The 17,123-nt window shown below is 39.3% G+C and overlaps 1 protein-coding gene across 50 annotated transcripts in view; it reads right to left on the bottom strand.

The window, feature by feature from the left end:
- The window catches only part of PHF21A (PHD finger protein 21A), a 194,256-nt gene that overhangs the window by 26,230 nt on the left and 150,903 nt on the right, over nt 1–17,123 (bottom strand). For 13 of the 50 annotated variants that reach the window (XR_010580805.2, XR_012423288.1, XR_012423292.1 and 10 more), the window contains 3 exons: nt 16,084–16,335; nt 14,777–14,866; nt 10,266–10,559 (listed from right to left, as the gene is read on the bottom strand). Coding sequence is in view for 40 of the 50 variants with exons in the window: in XM_065528258.2 (XP_065384330.1) it covers nt 10,266–10,559; nt 14,777–14,866; nt 16,084–16,335 (636 nt within the window). In the remaining 10 variants the exon portion in view is untranslated. The remainder of the gene's footprint in view (nt 1–10,265; nt 10,560–14,776; nt 14,867–16,083; nt 16,336–17,123) is intronic. The other 37 variants (XR_012423294.1, XR_012423289.1, XR_012423291.1 and 34 more) reach the window with 5 other exon arrangements.

The raw sequence follows: 17,123 nt of genomic DNA, 5'->3' as shown, positions 1-17,123 counted from the left end.
CACTTCCATATCTTCCTTCTGCTTTTATATGATTACGTAAGGAAAGCGTAAGCATCTGCCTTATCAATACTGTGGCAACCAGTGCTCTGGGGCACAAAGGCTGCTTTGCATTTTTTCCCCACTGGTGTTCTCTCATATTTCCCCCTTTATACTAAAAGCTATGTAAGAATGGGAATTGTTTTATGCACCTCTTGTTTTTGCACCCCTTTGCGCCTATTATGGTACTTCATGCAGAGCAGGTGTACAGTAAAGAGCTGATTGGTCTTCTGAGTGAAGAGTATGATCTAAGGGACAATCACTCAGGTCTTTCTCTCTCCATCACACACACACACACACACACACACAATTTTTAATCAAAAAGGACACATTTCCTCCATAAAACAAACCACCAATGGGAAAGTAGTTTACAGTGACATTTTAAAAGTCCTGGATGCCCAGAAAGCTTATTTTCATGTCTCTTTGAATAGGAAGGACAGAAGTATGATGGAGGAGGGAGAAAAGAAGGTCAACTATAAGGGTGTGCTGTTCCATTCCAAGGCTGTGTGAAGTCTCTTGGAGTCTCTTACTTACATTTCTAAGGCTGAGTAAAGCAATTAGCGGCAATGCTTTTAAGGAAGGGCAAATCAATTCCTCTCCACTAAAAAATTACCCAAGGTTTAAATTTCTCTCTCTCATGCAAGAAAAAGCATGATTATCTCAGTGCTATATAAATAATACCAAAAGTATCCAAAAACAAAAATACAAATAAAACAATCAAGACATTGGTGGTAGTGGAGGGTGTCTTTCATTCATGGATCTCTTGCTCTGGGGGAAGCCAGCTGCCACGTTGTGAGCAGCACTACGGAGAGGCCCAGGTGTGACGAACGGAACCTCCAGCCAACAGCCAGTGAAGAAGAAGTGAGGTCTGCCAACAACCATGTGATGAGCTCAGACGTGGATTATTAAGCTGTAGCACAGTCTTAAAATTACTGCAGCTCTAGCCAACTAGTTTGACTGCAAACTTGTGAGGGACTATCAGCCAGAACCATCCAACTAAGTTACAGACCAGAAGGAAATGGGTTAATATATTTAAAGTGCTGAGCAAAAAAAACCCCTATCAACCAAGAATTCTATATCCTGCAAAACCATTCTTCAAAAATGGAGAAATTAAGACACTCCCAGATAAACAAAACCAGAGGACATTCACTACTAGTATACTAGTTCTAAAAGAGATGTTAAAGCGAGTCCCTTCAGGCTGAAATGAAAGGACACTAGACAGTAACTGGAAGCCATATAAAGAAATAAGAACTCCAATAAAGCTAACTAGATGAATAAATATAAAAGCCAGTGTTATTATTTATTTTATTTTTAACTTCTCTTTTTGTTTCCTATACGACTTAAAAGACAAATGCACAAAGTAATTATAAATCTGTATTAGTGGGTACACAATGTATAAGATATAATTTGTGACAGTAACAACATAAAGTGGGGGCAGAACTGTATAGGAGCAGAGTTTCTTTTTCCTTTATTGTCATTGGCAAAGCTTTTATTATTTATTTATTTATTTATTTTTATTTTAGATTTGAGGGTACAACGCAGGTTTGTTACATGGATATATTACATGATGCTGAGATTGGGGCTTTGACTGAAACCATACAAGCAGGGTTTTAAAAATCTAAGCTGGGGTTAATTCAAACTAGACTGTTAAAAATGTATGAATGTTAACTGTAATCCCCATGGTAACCACTAAGAAAATAATTATATACAGAAACAGAAATGAGGAAAGCATGAAAATGACACACTAGGAAAAAAAATCAAACCAAAAGGCAGTATTAGAGGAAATGAAGAATAAAAAACATAAGATATACAGAAAACAAATAGCAAAATGGCATTAAGTCCTTCCTTATCAGTAATCACTTAAATGTAACTGAATTAAACTCACCAATTAAAAGACAGACTGGCAGAATGAACAAAACACATGATCTAACTATATGCTGTAAGAGAGACTCATTTTAGAGAAAAAGACACAAAAAGGTTGAAAGTGAAAGGATGTTTATAATGAATGGCTATAGGACTATCAGACAAAAGTGACTTAAAGTCAACAACTGTTACAAGAGACAAAGAAGCTCATTATATAATATACTGACAAAAGGGTTGATTCAAAAAGATGATATAACAGTTATAATCATATATGTACCAAACAACAGAGCCCCAAAATATATGAAAAAAATTTCGAAAGAATTGAGGACAGAAATAAACAATTCTACAATAATAAATGGAGACTTCAATATCCCACTTGAAGTAATGGATAAAACTTGTGCAGAGATTAAAAAGGACATAGGGAACTTGAACACCATACACCAATTAGACTTGTCAGGCATATGAAGAATACTCCACTACACAAGAGCAGCATGCATATTTTTATCAAGTGTACATGAAACATTCTCCAGGACAGATTATATGTTAGGCCACAAAACAAATATTAATAAATTTAGAAAGACTAGAATCACATAAGTGTATCTTCACCAACCACAATGGAAAGAAGCTAGAAATTAATGACAACAGAAAACTGGAAAACTCACAAGTGTATGGAAATTAAACAATACATTCTTAAACAAGCAATGGGTAAAAGAAGAAATCACTAGGGAAATTAGAAAATACTTTGAGAGAAATGAAAACAAGGCCACAACATACCAAAACTTATGCGATGCTGTGAAAGCGGTACTCAGAGGGAAACTTATAGCTGCTAAGAGTCTATATTAAAAAAGAAGAAAGAGCTCAAATCAATAACCTAACTTTACAACTTAAGAAACAGAAAAAGAACTAAATTCAAAGCCAAAAAAAAAAAGAAATTAAAAGACTAGGATGAGGATAAATGAAATAGAGAACAACAACAAAATCAACAAAACCAAAAGGTGATTCTTCAAAAAGAATAACAAAATTGACAAACCTCTGGTTTAGACTAAGAAAAAAAGAAGATACAAATAACTAAAACCAAAAATGAAACTGAGGACATTACATCTCACAGAATTCAAAAGGATTATAGGAGAATATACTGAGAAACTGTACACCAACAAACTAGACAACATAGGTGCAATGGAAAATTCCTAAAAACACACACATTACCAAAATTGACTCAAGATACAGAAAATCTCAACAGACCTGTAACAACTAGAGATTGAAACAGTAATCAAAATTCTCCCCCAAAAAGAAAAAGTACAAGATCAGATGGTTTTATTAGTGAATTCTACCAAACATTTGAAGAATTAGCACCGATCTGTCTCAAATTCCAGAAAATACACTCTTAAATCATTCTACGAGGCCAGCACTACTCTGATACCAAAGCCAAAGACACCAAAGAACAGAAAATGGGCTGGGTGCAGTGGCTCACGCCTGTAATCCCAGCACTTTGGGAGGCCAAGGCAGGAGGCTAGCTTGAGCTCAGGGTGGTTCAAGACCAGCCTGAGCAACATGACAAAACCTGGTCTCAAAAAAAAAAAAAAAAAAAAAATATATAAAAAAAATATATATTATATATATTATATATAATACATATATTTAATATATATATAATATATATATAAAAATTAGCCAGGCATGGTGGTGCACAACTGTAGTCCCAGCTACTTGGGAGGCTGAGGTGGGAGGATCACTTGAGCCGAAATCGTGCCACTGTACTCCAGCCTGGGTGACAGAGCAAGATCCTGCCGTGTCTCAAAAGAAAAAAATTAAATTAAATTATAGGCCAGGCTTGGTGGCTCATGCCTATAATTCTAACACTTTGGGAAGCCAAGGTCGGGGGATCACTTGAGCCTGGGAGTTCAAGACCTGCCTGGGCAAGAAAGTAAGACCCCATCTCTACAAAAAAATGTAAAAAAATTAGCCAGGGATGGTGGTGCATGCCTGTAGTCCTAGCTACTTGGGAGGCTGAAATGGGAGGATCACTTGAGTCTGGGAAGTTGAGGCTGCAGTGAGCAGCAATTGCACCACTACACTCCAGTCTGGGTAACAGAACGAGACCCTGCCTCCAAAAAAGCAAAAACAAAAAGAATAGAAAATTACAGACCAATATCCCTTATGAATATAGATGCAAAAACTCTCAACAACAACAAAAGTTCCTCAACAAAACACCAGTAAACTGAATTCAAGAGCATATTAAAATGATGATACACCATGATAAAGCCAGATTTATCCCAAGAATGGAAGGGTGGTTCAACGTAAGAAAATCAATATAATATACCATGTTAACAGAACCAAAGGGGAAAAAAAAAAAATGACATCTCAATTGGTGTAGAAAAAGCATTTGTCAAAATGTAGCACCCCACTACACACACAAAAAGGGTTAACTATGTGAGGAGATATATTAATTAGCTTGATTACATTAATCATATTACTATGTATATCAAACCATCTTATTGTATACCTTATACGTGTACATTTTTTATTTAAAAAATTCCAGTATCTGTTCATAAAAACACTCAGAAAGCTTGGAATAAAAGGGAATTTCCTTGACTTTAGAAAAAACATTTATGAAAACACAGCTAACATCATACTCAATGGTGAAAACTTTCCACTTCAGATCAGCGACAAGACAAGAATGTTTGCTTTCACCATTGCTATTTGATATTGTACTGGAAGTTTAGGTCAGAGCAATTAGGCAAGAAAAAGAAATAAAAGACACCCAAATTGGAAAGGAAGATGTAAATCTCTATTTGCAGATGACATGATCCTACACAGAAAAAAACTCAAAGAATCCATAAAACAAATACTAGAGCTAATAAATAAATTCAGCAAAGTTGTAGGGTACAAGATCAAGACAAAAATCAGCTGTGTATCAAAGGACTGTATCAAGAAAGCAAAAAGGCAAACTACGGAACGGGAGAAAATATTTGCAAATCATGTATCTGGTAAGGGTCTAGTATCCAGATTATATAAAGAACTCTTACAACTCAACAACAGAAAAACAACCCAATTTAGAAATTTGCCAAGGATTTGAATAGACCTTTTTTCATTGATGTACAAATGGCCAAGAAGCACATGAAAAGATGCTCACCATCATTAGTCATTAGGGAAATGCACATCAACACTACTTCGCACCCACTGAAATGGCTATAAATGAAACAAAAAGGAAAGTAATAGGTGTGGTAAGGATGTGGAGAAAATGGAACGCTCATATACCGCTGTTGGGAATGAAAAATGATTCAGTTGCCGTGGAAAACAGTTTGGCAGTTCTTCAAATAGCTGAGCAGAATTACTGTATGACCTAGCAATTTCTACTCCTAAGTATATACCCCAAAGAACTGAAAACAAGTAGTCATTCAAATGCTTGCACATGAATGTTCACAGCAGTACTATTCACAATAGCCAAAAAGTGGAACCAACCAATGTCTTATGATTTCCTAGGTCTATCAAGAGATGAATGAATAAACAAATTGTGGTATATACATGTCATGGAATATTATTCAGCCATTTAAAACAGAAGAGGGCACTGATACGTATTACCATATGGATGACTCTCAAAAACATGCTAAGTGAAAGCAGCCAGACATAAGAATCACATATTGTATGATTCTATGTATATGAAATACCCAGAACAGGTAAATCTATGGAGACAGAAAGCAGATTGGTGATTGCCAGTGGCAGGGTGGAGGGCAAGAGTTAAGTAACTGCTTAATGGATACTGGGTTTTATTTTGGGGTAATGAAAATGTTGTAGAACTTAATAGAAGTGGTGGTTGCACAATACTGTGAATATACTAAATGCTACTGAACTGTTACTCTAAAATGATTAATTTTATGTGATTTCACCTCAATTTTAAAAAAAACATTGGATTAGAAAACAAAAAAGAATTCATAGATATCTCTTTGATGCACCTGAAATTTGGTCTCTATCTGACATTATAAACCATTACGCAGACTCGAAGTTGTCTTGTAGATGTTATTTTCTGCCTATATGGTGTTTAAACAGTTACCAGTATTTTAACAACTAGGCAACTTTTAAAAACATCTGGATTTCAGGCTTTTCTTGAAAAAGTCTCCATGTGATAAAACTTTGTTATTGCCAAGAAGCAGCTGCTTCCTTGAGCTGAAGCATATTACTGTGCAGTTTGCCACAGTTTCTTCCATTTTCTATTGTCAATTATTATCACGCTTGTCTTACTTATTATTTTAAAGGGGAATTAAGAATAAACGTGGGATATCTCTTATACTCATGTTCCCACTGAAAGTGGAAAAATAAATAAAAAATCCAGTTGTTTACTCCTAGCCTGTTTCACTCACTTACATCTCCTCTTCGAACCCACGGTTATCAGAATTTGCAACTCCTATTCTTTTTGGTATCATAAAAGAATCCAAAAACTCTGCACAAACCTAGAATGAAGTTAATCAAGTACACTTTATATACCTGTCTGCATGAAAAATCAAAGTTAGGCAGATGCAAATAAATGTCCAAATAATTTTGTTCATCCAGATTGGGATTGAAGGCAAAGCAAAACTCATGGTTTGGTCACTTGGATCTATTTTCCCTACTATAGCACCAGTATTAAACTGGGGTAACGGGAGGCATTAGCACGGGTTTACTAAACAGGGAAAACAGAAATTTGAAGATAATACATCGGATAATATTATTATCTTGTAAGTACTCCTCTTTAGAAGATACTGTGTAGATTCCTATGAAATTTATGGTAATGTGGCAATTTTTTTCCCCATAGAACCTTAGATATTTTTCAGTAGCTCCACCTTGACGACATACATAGAAGTCTTTGTTGCAGGGTGTGCAGTGGGGTGGAGAAGAAAGAAACATAATTCCTGAGAACTCCATCAGGCACAGTCTAATAAACATTAAATACCTTATCTCATTTCATCACCAACAGGTGTTAGCCCCATTTTAGAGCGCTGGAGAGGATAAGGACACAAAGGGAGGTGATGTGGAGGCTCTATCATAAGTCTTCTGGCTTCATCTACTTTTCTGTCTAAAACAAGTATTCAGCTTCAGAGATTTTTAAACCTTACCACTTGTTTTCTCAGAGCCACAATGTAATGTGGTTTCTAATAAGGGATAAGATCTCTTATCTGGGGTGGATAAGGAAGTTGGTTATGTCTGACAGGGGAAGGACACATGAGACCACTGCTGTTAGAACTGGCATTGCCTTCTCCCATTCCTATGCCAATGTGGGAGGCCATGCTTCCTTCGCCTGGAGACACAGCCTCAGTGCCTGCTCCAAACACACTAGAAACTGAGTTCCGTGAGGGTACAGGCTTTAGTTTATCCACCTTACATATGGGCACCACATGCAGCATAGCAACCAGCACTTAACACATTTTTATTAAATGAATGATGTTATTATCTAAAGGGAATAGCAGAAAGCAAAAGGGAATAGCAGAAAGCAAAAGGGAACCCATTTAGCCTGGTCATAGAGAGAACGTTGGATACAGGTTTGGTAACTCTGTGAACAGGTTCTTCCATGGCTACAAACATTACGTTGTTTTACCTTTAGCTCTAAGATCTATGAGATCTCTTACTGGCTATAAATGTGATATTGGAAATGAAATATAAATAGAAAAGAAGGCTAGTTGAAAGAAATAAAGTAAGAGAATCCAGAGAATGCAATCTAGTGTAAAGAGAGACTCTACTGATTGGGCTTGGTAACCTCTAAGACTATTACACCAGGCTGCCCAGCAAACTAAAATAACAATGACTGAATTCCTTTATTAGACCAAAAAGAAGAGAGAACATTGGCCGGGTGTGGTGGCAGGCGCCTGTAGTCCCAGCTACTTGGGAGGCTGAGGCAGGAGAATGGTGTGAACCCAGGAGGCGGAGCTTGCAGTGAGCCAAGATGGTGCCACTGCACTCCAGCCTGGGCAACAGAGCAAGACTCCGAGAGGGAGAGAACATGAAATTTACTGCTACAAAAGAAATTATTTTAATTCTTAAGAATTCAAGGATATCTTTTTGTAATATTATAATTAAAATAAAAAGCTCTATCAACATGAAGGCCAGGACATGAAAAGATGTTTAAGATCTATTAAAGTAGGAAAAAAAACAAATTACAAAATATATAGTTTGATTTTGGTTTTTGCTTAAAAAATGTTTTACATGTACATAGAAAATATCTGGCGGACGTGCGTGGTGGCTCACGCCAGTAATCCCACCACTTTGGGAGGCCTAGGCAAGTGGGTCACCTGAGGTCAGGAGTTTGAGACCAGCCTGGCTAACACGGTGAAACCCTGTATCTACTAAAAATACAAAAATTAGCCAGGTGAGGTGGTGGGCACCTGTAATCTCAGCTACTCGGTAAGCTGAGGCAGGAGAATTGTTTGAATCTGGGAGGTGGAGGTTGCAGTGAGCCGAGATCCCACCACTGCACTCCAGCCTGGATGACAAGAGTAAAACTCTGTCTCAAAAAAAAAAAAAAAAAAAAAAAAGAAAAAGAAAAGAAAAAAAAAAAAACTGTAAGAATATAATCTAAACTGTTAATAGTAATTAACTCTTGGGGGTAAAATTATGGTAAAAGTTTATTCTCTCTTTAGATTATGCGGAAAAGCACTTTCTACAATTTATATTTTTGTAATGTCTGAATTTGTTTTAAAAATGAACTTGTATTATCTTTGTAATCAGAAAAGAAATGTAAAAATGAAACCAAAATAATTTGTCTCCTAAAATACCTTTATCAAAAAAAGAGGTAAAGAGAAATAATATTTAATAACCTAAAATAGTGTTGTGAAACCAGGTTCTGAGGAACACTGAGGCTCCTCAGAAGTTCTTTGAGAGCCAGCGCAAGACAACATGTCCCCACCCAAACTCATGAGCTTGAGCATTTGACTCTCAGTAGCTTAATACCAAAGTTCTGCTGTCAATAAGTTTGAAATTTTCTGTTTTAAAATATGTGTAAATAATTCATTTCTGGGCTGGGCGTGGTGGCTCATGCCTGTAATCCAGCACTTTGGGAGGCCGAGGCAGGCAGGTCACCTGAGGTTGGGAGTTTGATACCAGCCTGACCAACACGGAGAAACCCCGTCTCTACTAAAAATATTAAAATTAGCCAGATGTGGTGGCTCACACCTATAATCCCAGCTACTCAGGAGGCTGAGGCAAGGAGAATCGCTTGAACCTGGGAGGTGGAGGTTGTGGTGAGCTGAGATTGTGCCATTGCACTCCAGCCTGGGCAACAAGAGCAAAACTCTGTCTCAAAAAATAATAACAAGTAATTTATTTCTGAATGTTTCTCAAAGCACTTCCTGGGGTTTGAATAGGTTCCCCAGGAATTGAGACGTGTTCTTGTATTTCCTAAGCACAGATTTTGATACCTAGAGCTTCTTGAGTGCAAGGTCTACTGCATTTGTGAGCTGCCTGGGTATAAGGCCTAGTACTCTATGCATAGGTGCCTCTGCTCAAGACAACTAAGGCAGCTGGCAGCATCTGAACAGCCTCTCTGAATCATGGTCCATCCAGAAGCAGAAGATTCAGGATCACCACAGACTATTTTCAGATAAATGAGAAGTCAAGACTGAACAATTAGAAATAGGTCGATGACTTTTTAAAGCAACTTTCTTGAGAGAGAATGCTTTTCTTTGCCAAATTCTTCTTTCTCATCACTAGTCGTTTTTCAAATAGGATACGGCGACTGCCTATAAATCCTTTTTGTTGTTTTCAGAGGTCTTTCTGCTACAGAACCTTCAAGTATTTTTGCAGGTTACTTGTATGTCTCTAGCCTCGTTTTTTAAGATAAAATCTGACTTCAAGAAATATAAATGAAATGTTTCAATATTTGAGCTAAAATGTCTGCATCCTCTAAAGTTAACAGAATGCTTTTTGGAAATTTTAATTTTTTTTTGTTTGGCTCCCCGTTATCTGTAACAATCAAAGAAAAGTCTTTGAAATGAAATCCCTTTCCCTGTTTTGTTTATTCTTTCTGACTTTCACAGTCCTGTCTTCATCTGGATTCTTATTGGGCCGAAACTAACATGGCGTTTTCTGTTTACTACCTCATCTGTTTCCTGACGGAGGGTAGCAGAGCCTGTGAATTTCCACATCAGAACCACCAGGGGGAGCTCACTCACACAGGAATCCCAGCCCATCTACGAGGGGATGGTGGGAAAAGCAACCCAACTTTCTTCAGTAAGAATGACCCTTCTGCACGTGGATGAATTATCGCACATAAGCGACATCTTACTGACAATGGTGGTGAGATGAAGAGCCCTTGAGAAAATGTATTTAGAGAAAGCCCAGCAGCCAAATGCCTCAAAGGCAAGGCTACTGCCCAGAGCAGGTACATACTCTGCCTATACCTGTTTTTCAAGACTTGGCTTGCTAAGCTGTACAGTTTGAGGTCCAGCGAGTCTGGTCCCTGGAGTAGCTATCACAATGCTGGTGAGCTGGGCCATGGGGAACGTTTTGGCTATGGTTGCAGTCTGCCCATTGACGACACGGACGGGGTGGATGGAATTCTGGGATGTGGGAAGGGTTGTGGGGGTGAACTTGGTCAGCATGACGGGCCTCTGGATAAGCTGAGGAGCTGCGAGCATGGGAGGTGGTGCTGGGGCAATAGGAATGTTATTCTGGGCCACAGGCTTGGGTCGAACCTATAGGGGAAAGAGAGAATAATTATTGTATTATTTAAGCTGCTCAAGTCCTATAAAAGCAAATCTTCCACACTCTATGTATGAAATAGTATTTAATATACTTACTAATGTTCATTTTGGTATATTAATTCTATAGACCTCAGGGCATATAATCTTATATAAGACTCATCAGCTCTTGAGGTTCATGCCTCACCCTAGAACACAGCTTTTGATTCTAAACCCTAAGCTCCCTCTTCTACACCATGCCACCTCTTCTGGTTGAGCTCAAAGGCCTAATCCAGAGACTGGTTCCACCCAGAACTTGTGCATAGTATAGTCATAATGTTGCCAATAGCCTTAACTCACATTTGAAATTTCTTCATATCCACAGCTTCAGCTCACCCCCATTTCTGGCCCTCTAACTCCCTGTTCTTGGCCACTCCTCCTCTCGGTCTCCTTTGTGGGCTTACTCTTCCTCTGCCTCATCCTAAATGTGACTATTTCTTAGGATTTTTTTCCATGGTACCCCTTTTCTTCCCAATGTTCCCATTATTCCTAGGACCTTTCGCCCATGTCATGGCTTCAATTACCATCTGTGTACTGAAGACTTTCACATTTTTACCTCAGAACCTGAGACATTTCCTGAGCTTTAGAATTATATTCAACTTGAGTATCTCATAAGTTCAAACTCAACATATCTAAGACTCATTAATTTCTTCTTCCAATCCTCTCTTCCTCCTATAATTGCCTCAGTAAGATACCTTTTCTTGACAAACTTTGGAATCACTCTTAATGATTTTTTACTCCACCCTCTACTCTCTAAATACTTCTCAAATCTGTCTACTTCCATCCTCACTCCACTATCCACTAGCCTAGTTTATGTGTGGCTCACTGAAAACAGTGAAAAAAAGTTACAGTTAAAAACATGAGGTCAGCCTTGCTTGGGTTCAAATCCTGGTTCTACCACTCACTGGCTGTGTAACCTCAGGTAACATACTTGATTTTTATAAGCCAGTTTTGTTGTTGTTGTTGTTGAGATGGAGTCTCGCTCTGTTGCCAGGCTGGAGTGCAGTGGCGCGATCTTGGCTCATGGCAGCCTCCGGCTCCCAGGTTCAAGTGATTCTCCTGCCCCAGCCTCCTGAGTAGCTGGGGCTACAGGCACACGCCACCACACCCAGCTAATTTTGTATTTTTAGTAGAGACAGGGTTTCACCATGTTGGCCAGGATGGTATCGATCTTCTGACCTCAGGATCCACCCGCCTTGGCCTCCCAGAGTGCTGGGATTACAGGTGTGAGCCACTGCGGCCAGCCATAAGCCAGTATTTTTCAAACTTTTAAAACTGTGACCCTGTGGGCAAAACCCTTTCCCCTTATGCATGAGGTTTGACCTTCAATTAACTCTTTAGCTCTGCTCTCCCGGAAACCTGGTAAGGGTAAGAATGTCAACTATATTACTAAGCAAAATTGCTTATGATAAAAATGACCCCTTACTGGCCGGGCACAGTGGCTCACACCTGTAATCCCAACACTTTGGGAGGCTGAGGCTGGTGGATCACTTGAGGCCAGGAGTTTGAGACCAGCCTGGCCAAAATGGTGAAACACCGTCTCTACTAAAAATACAAAAATTAGCCAGGCATGGTGGCACACACTTGTAATCCCAGCTATTTGAGAGGCTGAGACAGGAGGATTGCTTGAACCCGGGACGTGGAGGTTGCAGTGAGCTGAGAGAGCGCCACTGCACTCCAGCCTGGGTCATAGAGTGAGACCCCATCTTAAAAAAAAAAAAAAAAAAAAAAAATTCCCTTATTGCTAAATCAAATCTGGATGGGCTTGAGAGGACCCCATGATTTGGGCTTCCCTAAGTGGGGTGACTCTTATAACTTGGGCACATCCATTGTGGGGACCTTGAAAGCCATGCCTATGTAGTTTTTATAAGATACATTGGCTCCTGTGGGCATAAGGCTTCTATGCCAAGGTGGCTTTCCCATTGTCTTAGGTAAGCAGCTTATTTCCTTACACCTGAGCTATCCTTGGACCGCTGTAGGGACTGCTGTATGGACTTATCGAAGACAAATGTCTGATGCTATCTTGCTCACAAGCTGTGGTTTCTGTCCTGTATCATTCCAAGTAGACTGGTGCCAAGTGTGGCCCATGAAAGTCTTGTTGCTATGAATGTTTGGCTGAACTTAAAACGACCCTGTGGTGGGTGCTACTAACTAACAGTAAGAAATGTATTTTACTCTGTAATCAGCATGCACCTATAGACATGTATCTCTAAAAACAAAAACTTTCTGAAATAGAGAACACAGTATGTGCTATGTACTCTTAACAGTTCCTATTCTATTCTATTCTATTCATTTTATTTAAACAATCTGGTTACAATCCACTAAACTGCTTTCACAACAAGTGGGTCATGATCCACTGTTTGAAAAACATGGACTAAATCTTAGATTCCTTACCCTAAAAAGAGTAATACCTATTTGCATAGGGTTGTTTTAACAATTAAAATAGATACCCCATGTAAGTGCCTAGCATAGTACCTAGTATGTAGCAAGATTCTCTAAACATTGGTTAATACCATTATTGACAATGTCTTAACTCTTCTTCCTGCCCACAGTCTTGACCATTCCCAATTTATTCTCTGCACAGAGGCAAGAAGAATTTTCTAAAACATAAATCTGACCACATCAAGTGCTTGCCTGAAAAGCTTTAATGAATGCCTGCTGCTCTTAGGGTAAGGCCCAGGTTCCTGCATAGCCTACAATATTCCACCAGCTCTGGCCCCAGTGGACTTCTCCAACCTCAACTCTAACTCTAGCTTGCATGAGCCACATGGCCCTCTGTGCTCAGCCACAGCAAACCTCCTTTGGTTCTTTAAACTTAACGCATTTCTCCACCGTGGAACTATATACATGTTCTGTCCTCTGCCTGGGACATTTTTATCCTTCTTCCAAAGTTTTATTAGGCTAACTCAGCTAGGATTTTAGGTCAGAATGAATGTCAACTCATCAAAGAAAGCTTGAAGGAACCTTCTCTAATACTCTAATAGGCAGGTAGGCCGGGCACAGTGGCTCAGGCCTGTAATCCCAGCACTTTGGGAGGCCGAGGCAGGTGGACCACCCTGAGGTCAGGAGTTTGAGACCAGCCTGGCCAACATGGCAAAACCCCGTCTCTACTAAAAATACAAAAATTAGCCAGGCATGGTGGCGCATGCATGTAATCCCCAGCTACTTGGAAGGCTGAGGAAGGAGAATCGCTTGAATCTGGGAGGTGGAGATTGCAGTGAGCTGAGATCACGCCACTGCACTCCAGCCCGTGTGATGGAAGCAAGACTCCATTGCAAAAAAAAAAAAAAAAAAAAAAGGCAGATATCCCTCCCACGGGCTCTCTCAGACTACCCTGCGAGGTATTTATTAAGGTATTTATTAAGAATTTATCTGATAAACAAGTGAAATCATCTTATCTAGTATTAGCATTGCCCAATCTCTCTCCAGAGGCTACTTGGAAATCATTTACACCACTGAACCACAAAACTCCTTCTTCTTCTCTCTTTGTCTGAAAACTAGGGCCTCAGATGGGAACTCTCACAGCCTTTCTACCAAGGAAGTCAACACTCCTCAAGGCCCAGAATGGGGAAATCTTGACATTTTGCACGGGGAATGGTGAAAGTTAGCCTAATTGCTGGAAGAACACTCTCAGGAGAATATGGTAATGCAGGGCTGCTCGGGCCTAGGGAGAAAGTCCTCTGTACAGACCCCTAGCCCGAGCCTTTAGAAGCAAGGCTTTGCCTTTATGCATGATGCTTAATCCTTAACCATCCTTTCCAGGGTAGAACTGAAGAATGGTTTCTACTAGTTGGTTTAGCTGTTGTTTCCTTCCCTACTCTTTTTGGCATGTAGGAAAGAAATAAGAAGTGTTAATTGCATTCTTTCCCCACTGCCAGGCAGACTTTGGCTAAATTCTTCTAGTAAGTTTAAGGTTTATAATGATTTTAATTATTTTAAATTTAGAAAATGTTCCCTTTCCTTTACTTCCCCCTGCTACTACCTTTGGTCATTGCTAATAAACCATGATGACAAAATAAGCTTCTTCATGGTACATAAATCAACAGTCAGAATTTTTAGCTAAGTGGGATAGACAGCTGGGCTGACAAGCCCCATTACAGCTACTTAGAAAGAGCCCATGAGGGTTTTTGTCCCATCTAACCTATCATTGGGCTTGCCATTGGTTTACTCACCTGTGGAAGAAAGTTTGGACGTGGAGTGAGTCTAGGAGGGGGGATAAACTGTGGTACTTTGATGGGCTGAGGAGGTGTTGCCTGAACCTGCTAAAAAAATGAGGAAGATCAATAAACCAGAGAGAACAATCACGCTTCAGTATCAAAGCTAGTATTTTTAGCATCACTACTCTTTGGATCAGACAATATTTTCTACAACATTTCATCATAAGTTCATCATCTGAATTAACATTGCATTAGGAAACTTTTTAACTCTCCCACCTGCGTGCTTTACCCTATAAAACGAACCAACCACACTTCTGTTTCCTCCTACACCTAATGGAGAACAGAGCAGGCTCAGTAAATCTTAGACAATTTTCTTTGACACTCAAGAACTTTTGCACTAATATATTTTAAAAGTCAAGACTGGATCCAAAGTAAAATCAACCTTGCTGCTTAGCCAAATAGGCTTTTTCCTGATATAAGCTAACAGTGAATGGCTTTATTCCTACAGAAAATTTTCTAACTCTCAGTATCTGGTTGAGTGACCTGGTTGCTTCTCTAAAAATTCCTGGGTAAGTGGTGAAGCTTCACTTTATTGCTCTCTAGTTTCACTCACCACTGGTATCATTCAAAAGCCACCAAGAGCTCTTAGGTGCCATTTTAAAGGAATTTTACATCAAAACTTAGATACATTTCTCCCAAGCTTCAGAGAATATCAGTTTTCTAAATGGCTCGATCCTAGAACTCTCATGAAAATTCTTGTTCAAGTACTTCCTCCTTAAAGGGATTTTTTTTTTTTTTTTTTCCTGAACAAAACTTGGGCACTGACGCGGTTAATTTGTGAGTTTCTTGAATATTTTTAAAGTGCCTCAACTAACTCCAGTACTTTCTGGGTACAATCAATTTAAAGGGATATTAAACTAAAAGAATCATCAGTGAGTTTTCACCAAGGCAGTAATACAGCATAAGAGAGTTTAAGCACTCAAGTTTCACAGGAAAACACTGTAGACAGAGTGAAGGGAGAGGGAAAGATAAATGAAACAGTGTGTATGCCTCTGTGAAGGAGACCTTCTCCCTAAAATCAAGTCATACTTTGACGTCAGATAATGCACTGAATTTGGTCCTTGGTGTCAGGACACTTCTGTAGTGATTTGAGCAGATAGCAGAAATGCCATATTCCCTTGTCAGCCCCAAAGGGGAATTTGGTATGCTAGAAGAATGATGGAAACTGAGAAATCCAGCAGGAGCCTAGAAGGGATATACTACACAAATGCATATCCTAACCTTCTCATGTGATCACACATGAGGAGCAGCTGCTGGCTTACCAGAGTGACTGTGTTTTTTGCCACAATTTGGACAGCCTCTGCCCCAGGCCCAGTGACCTTACTAGACGTCTGGAGGTTGACTGGTGTGTTCTGCACATCAGTGCTGAGCACAGCCTTCTGACTGTTGATGGCGGTCACCATAGCAATGGTAGGTCTCTGGCCCACCACAGAGGCAGGCATGGTCGCAGTTGCTGCTTTCAAGACGAGAGGTAGTGTCTTTGTGGTAATCATAGAAGCTGTAGTTACAGTCTTCTAGGAGACAGGGAAAACAGATATTAAGACACTAAATCTAAACTAAATAATAAACTAAATTCCACTAAACAATATGCTGCTAAACCTCGGAAGAAAACAAAACAATAATTCTCATAATCAATCAAGTTTCTCTGTAGAACACAACATTTCTTTAGTGTACATACAGCACACTCCTTACTACAGAGAAAGGCAATCTCTAGTTTTCAAGAGTTCTCATGTTGGTGTCACTTGTAAATGGGTAAGTGGATAGTAATAACTGCAGACTAATTCAGGCACAGGGTTTTCAACAACAAACGGGGTAGGTGTACAGATACAGAATGTGAGTATACTTATTTCTTTTAGTTTTTCTAATTCTTTGCTTGCTCTTAATTAATTTAAACTTTGTACTAGTTGCAAATCAATAAGCTATGTATCATCTCTATCCTAACTGCTACAACCTCAGCAATATGAAGAAAGCCACCATATAATTTTGGGTATCTGCTTCCTGAGACACAAAGGCTGGGGTAAAAGGACAGTGTCTTTTTCTTTCCTTCTTTCTTTCTTTTTTATGGTGTCACCCTGGAGAGACGGAAGGGAAACTCACATAAGGATTAGCATGTCACCTCTGAGGCAGTTACCTTGAAGGCAGTGAGTCCCAAGCTCCAGATAATGAAACATATTAGCCAACGAGTATATAGTAAATACCAGTTCTTGATGCCAAAGGGATATTATGAGTTACTACCTATAATCTTTTCTCTGGAGAACTGCTGCAGAGGTGATCAAAGATGCAATGAAACATGACAAGGTGG

Source organism: Macaca fascicularis, chromosome 14 (genome assembly GCF_037993035.2).
Source record: "Macaca fascicularis isolate 582-1 chromosome 14, T2T-MFA8v1.1".
NCBI lineage: Eukaryota > Metazoa > Chordata > Mammalia > Primates > Cercopithecidae > Macaca > Macaca fascicularis.
The sequence above is the reverse complement of the archived record's forward strand: the minus strand, read 5'-3'. Positions and strand labels throughout refer to the sequence as shown.